This window comes from Arachis duranensis, chromosome 8, assembly GCF_000817695.3.
Source record: "Arachis duranensis cultivar V14167 chromosome 8, aradu.V14167.gnm2.J7QH, whole genome shotgun sequence".
NCBI lineage: Eukaryota > Viridiplantae > Streptophyta > Magnoliopsida > Fabales > Fabaceae > Arachis > Arachis duranensis.
The window spans coordinates 41052208-41057319 of NC_029779.3; the positions used below are offsets into that span (position 1 = coordinate 41052208).

Sequence of the window (5112 nt, forward strand, 5' to 3'; positions counted from 1 at the left end):
TTCTCTTCCATATTGATGTACTTTTCAGCCCTTTCTTGTACATCACTTAGAGAAACGGGGTGCCTTTTAGATATGGACTGTGAGAAGGGACCTTCTCTGAGCCCATTGACTAGCCCCATTATGACTGCCTCTGTGGGCAGGTCTTGGATCTCCAAACATGCTTTGTTGAACCTTTCCATATAGGCTCGTAAAGACTCTCCGACCTCCTGTTTTATTCCCAGGAGGCTCGGTGCATGTTTTACTTTGTCTTTCTGAATTGAGAACCTCATCAAAAACTTCCTTGAGAGGTCTTCAAAGCTAGTGATCGATCTTGGGGGAAGGCTATCGAACCACTTCATTGCTGCTTTCGACAAAGTGGTCGGGAAAGCTTTGCATCGAGTAGCGTCGAAAGCATCAGCTAGATACATCCGACTTTTAAAGTTGCTTAGATGATGCTTTGGGTCTGTGGTTCCATCGTAGAGGTCCATGTCAGGACTTTTGAAGTTTCTCGGAACTTTTGCCCTCATTATGTCCTCGCTGAAAGGATCGTCTCCGCCCAAGAGTTGTTCTTCTTGTTCGTCACGGGAGTTGTGATTCTTGAGGGAAGATTCTAGCTGTAAGAGTTTTCTTTCTAACTCCTTTCACCGCTCCATCTCCTCTTTGAGGTACTTTTCAGTTTCCTTTTGCTTCTCCCGCTCTTGTTCTAATTGTTCCAGGCGGCTATGGACTAGTCCCATTAGTTCAGTTACGTGGGATGGTCCGCCTTTTTCTGATTCGTGTTCGTCCGAGAAGTTTGCCTTATCTGAGGAATTTACCTTCGGGTTCTTCACTCCGGAGGTGCCTTCTCTATGTTGATTATTAACTTCCTGTTGTAGGGCTAGATCCGCATCGTTATTACTCATGTCCAGATTCTCTTGTTCGGAATCTGTTTCCACATGGCCTTCTTCGTGGGATCTGTCCGCCATCAATGGATGATCTCTCGGGTCCCCGGCAACGGCGTCAATGTTACGGTGGGTAACCGGAGATTAATAGAACAGATGGTGTGGGATGGCCCAATCGTCCACGAATGGTGAGCTCCGGGTTGGTTTGCACGCTGGAGCCTTCTTCCGACTTGTATACGTGGGTGAATGGGGGGTGGTACCTGCAAAGACACTCCGATGCCTAAGTTAGCAAGAGTGTGAGCAGGTCTAGAGAGTATTAGGCTTAGAGATACCTGAGGGGTGTCAGTGTATTTATAGTGGTGAGCCAATAACCACCGTTGAAGTAGTGCCGTATCTTTAGGGTGTTAACCGCCCCCATTATCTTGGGGAGGTTAAGATATGGCTTTATGAAGTGGTTAGAGAGATTTCAGGGGCGGTTACTCATTCGAATGAGTATTTATCTGCCAGCTAATCTCACATCCGACTTCTTCAGACCAAGTCGTGGTTGATACCGACTTCTTATGTGAAGGTCGGTACTTAGCTAGGCTTAATCCTTCAGATTAGGCATTTTATTTGGACCTGGGCCTTTATCGTTGGACCAGGGTACGAACACTATTTTTTTATTCAAATAAAAATTAAAAGGAAACAATCATTATATATAAAATTAATCAATTGTAAGAATTAAATTTAGTCTTCAAATTAAACTATTTTATTTCATTAACATCTAGGTAATCGGACTCAATTATAGTTTTATTTTTGTAAAAATCTACTTCTAATTAATTTGATAAAAATATAGAGGAAAATGAATAAAGACAGTCGCATCCTAATAAGAATTGAAAATAAACTTCTAAGCATCCGACTTGGCAAAGGTGATAGATGCTTCTATATATAACATACCAGAAATAAAAATGATGCCACAGTTATAACTCCATTTGTGAAAGAAAATTCTCCATATGCTAAAGGAAGATATGGCTTATTAATCTACAATAATTAAAAAAATGTAGCACTGGTTAGAAAAATAACACAAAAAACATTATAAAGATGCTTGCTTTCTAAACTCTAATGAATTAATGCTAAAACACTAGATGAGGGTAACTTTTAATCGGTCTATCTTACGTACTAATAGGTCATACCTTGTCTATTTCAAGATCAGCTAATTGATTCAATCCAACAATATAGAGATGCATGAAGAAGTGTGGTACAATATACTGAAATGAAATAGCAGGGAAAAAAGCTCACCATTAGTAATACATTCTCTAATAATAATAATAATAATAATAATGATGATGATGATGATGATGATGATGATGATGATGATGATGATGATGATGATGATGATGATGAGGAGAAACTCTTGAAGTCAATAATTTTTAATATTTTTTGCTATTATTTGACTAATATAAGTATTAAATATTTTTAATAAATAAATTTTATTAATTTATGTATATAAATTTTAAAAGAATATGGGTATAAATTATATTAATTTATATGTATAAATTCTAGTAAATATAAATGTAAATTACATGTTTTTTTTGTAAAATCCTGTAAATTCGAATATAAATTCTTAATGATCAAATACTAATAAAAAAAAATAATAATATTTAATAATTATATAACATTGCCCTATTATAATTACTAAAAGGTGCATGGCATTTAGAGGTGATTTTATTAGAGGTTGTAACCGTCGCAAAACATATTACCAGCAAGCAATTACTATTATTTAAGTTGCAGGGATTATAATTCGTAGCGATTTTCAACAACCGCTGGCAACAAGAAGTTTTTAATGTGATATATATGAAACTTTAGAGTTAAGAAATGTGCTGCTATGTTCAAATTCATTATTTTTTTTAATGAGTTCTTATATCATTCTTGTTTTAAAATGATATAAGTAGACATTATAGGGTAAATTTTCCTTCCTATGTTTCTTGACATATATATTGTCGCCAACCTGTAAATAGCCATTAAAAAAAGTTGGAAATAATTGTGATAGATTGTCCACGGCAAGGAGTGATGAAAAAAATGAGCCTGCCACCTGTCAAATGATTCAAAAGATTAATAGCAATTGATGCGTAGAACATTTTCAAGACTTAATTTAGAAATGAAAGAAACTTACAAGGCCCATAAATGCGTAAAATCTGCTAAATTTGCGAAAATTATCAAAGCCATGTATGATAGATTCAATAATAATTTTTGAATTATGAGCTTGTGGTTTAGGTTCATATGATTCTGTAGTCACTGCATTGATTAAGGGTCTCTTCTCATATTTATCAAATGTAGATCTTGGATCCAAAGATGTCTTGATGATGGTATTATTTTCCATTGATGATTTTCCATTCTTCTTCCATGAACATCTTGTTGCATAATATCCTAAAAAACCAAATTCATAATTAAAACATTTTATTTATTTATGTATTTAGCCTCCAACAAACGGGTATGTGAAATGTAGTGTTGCACGACACACCTTGTTAAAGAAAACCTCGTTAAAATTTATTAAAACATTAAAAACTCATATCAAACTATAAATATGGTAAAAAAATTTAAAATAATATCTATTCTTTTTTTTATACAGTAAATAAAGAATATAAAATTGAGAATTGAATATAAAATTTTACAACTAAGTTAGAGTGGTACTGTTGTATTATACTAATTAAGCTTATCATTGTCTGAAAGAAAAAAAGTAAAATATAATTGAGTTAATAAATATTGTTTTTGTAAAATACAAAAAGGTAGATATATATTAAATAAAGATTAAAAATAATAGGCATCTACATACATATTGTGAACTATTAATCACATGTAGTTAGGACTATAAAAATTAAAAATTTTATGCTATAATACTTATAATTAAAGTGGATAAACATTTGAAAGGTATTACTAAAATTAAAATAATATTTTTTATATTTAATAATAATTTTTAATTTAAAAAATAAAAATACAAATATTAATAAAATATAAAAAGATATTATTTTAATTTTAATAATATTATTTTAATGTTGCTAAATAAAAATACTCGCAGAAGCTTCGTGCAACCCAAATTTCTGTTTTGTGTTTCGGATTATGGGTCGAATTTTTGGATTAAATTAAAAAAATATTAATAAAAAGTACTATATTTTTTAAAAATACAAAAAATTTTAAATAAATTGTCATTTAACCTGTCATTTTTTTATTAATCGAGTTCTTTCTGTTTTTTAAAAATTAAACGAAGTTAATTTTAAAATTAAAGATGTGTTCATTTTAATAGATAAATAGACTAAGCTAATAAATTTGGCCATTTTAACAGCCGTTTACTTCATATTATTACTTAAAGTAAAAAAAAGAAAAGGAATAATTTGATCTTTTAGATATTTTAGATATTCATAATATTTCAGTTTATAAAGATATTTGAAAAATAATAAAAAATAAGCATAAAGTAGTTTAAGATGACCTTATTTCGTATTCTTTAATTAATTACCTCTTCTTTTATTTTATATTCTTTAATTATCGTTGAAATGATTGGATATACTAAAATAAGTATATAATTACAAATATTACAAACATATAAAAATATTAAGTTAAATAAAATAATTGTGAGTTATTTATATTTATAATATAAATATTTCTTATTTAGTTTTCTCGAGTGAAATTTTTGTTTAAATTTAAAACTTCTTATGACTTGAAAAAATTATTTAATTGAGTGAAGAGATAAATTAAAAAAAAAGTATAGTAACCAATAAATTTTATTTACGGACGGAACAAAACTGCGTTTTATTAAATGTATATTATTGACGACAAAAAAGTATAACATTTTTAATGGAAAAGTCTAGGGGACCAGCAGTTTTATTGAATTTTGGCCAGTATGTAACCAGCAGAGGAAGGTGAGCCATTGGATGAAATCTCACACCATCAAATCATTATTGATGGCTAATTGATGACTAACAATTACAAAAATTACTCGTTCCCTAACATTGCTCATTTTTAATTTGGGTACTGTTAGGGACCGACAGCCTATGGCTAGGCCGTTGCTACCTTCCGTCTTTTTAGCAATCATCCATGTAACTTTGTGTGTGGTAGTGCAAACATATTATAAAAAAAAAAATTTAAGTGTATCGTATATGGATATTTTAATAATTTTTAATTGTTGATATTAATTATAAAAAATATATAATATATAATTAAAATTAATGATTAAAAATTATTAAAATATCAGTCTATCAATATACGAACCCATATTATA

The 5112-nt window shown here is 30.4% G+C and overlaps 1 protein-coding gene across 1 annotated transcript in view; it reads right to left on the reverse strand.

The window, feature by feature from the left end:
- LOC107462706 (naringenin 8-dimethylallyltransferase 2, chloroplastic-like) overlaps positions 1-3219 on the reverse strand; it is an 11128-nt gene extending 7909 nt beyond the window's left edge. Inside the window, exons 1-4 of the mRNA XM_021129614.2 lie at positions 3013-3219; positions 2848-2931; positions 2033-2107; positions 1797-1880 (exon numbers count right to left, since the gene is read on the reverse strand). Of these exons, the coding sequence (XP_020985273.2) occupies positions 1797-1880; positions 2033-2107; positions 2848-2931; positions 3013-3219 (450 nt within the window). The remainder of the gene's footprint in view (positions 1-1796; positions 1881-2032; positions 2108-2847; positions 2932-3012) is intronic.
- Positions 3220-5112: the final 1893 nt, after the last annotated feature.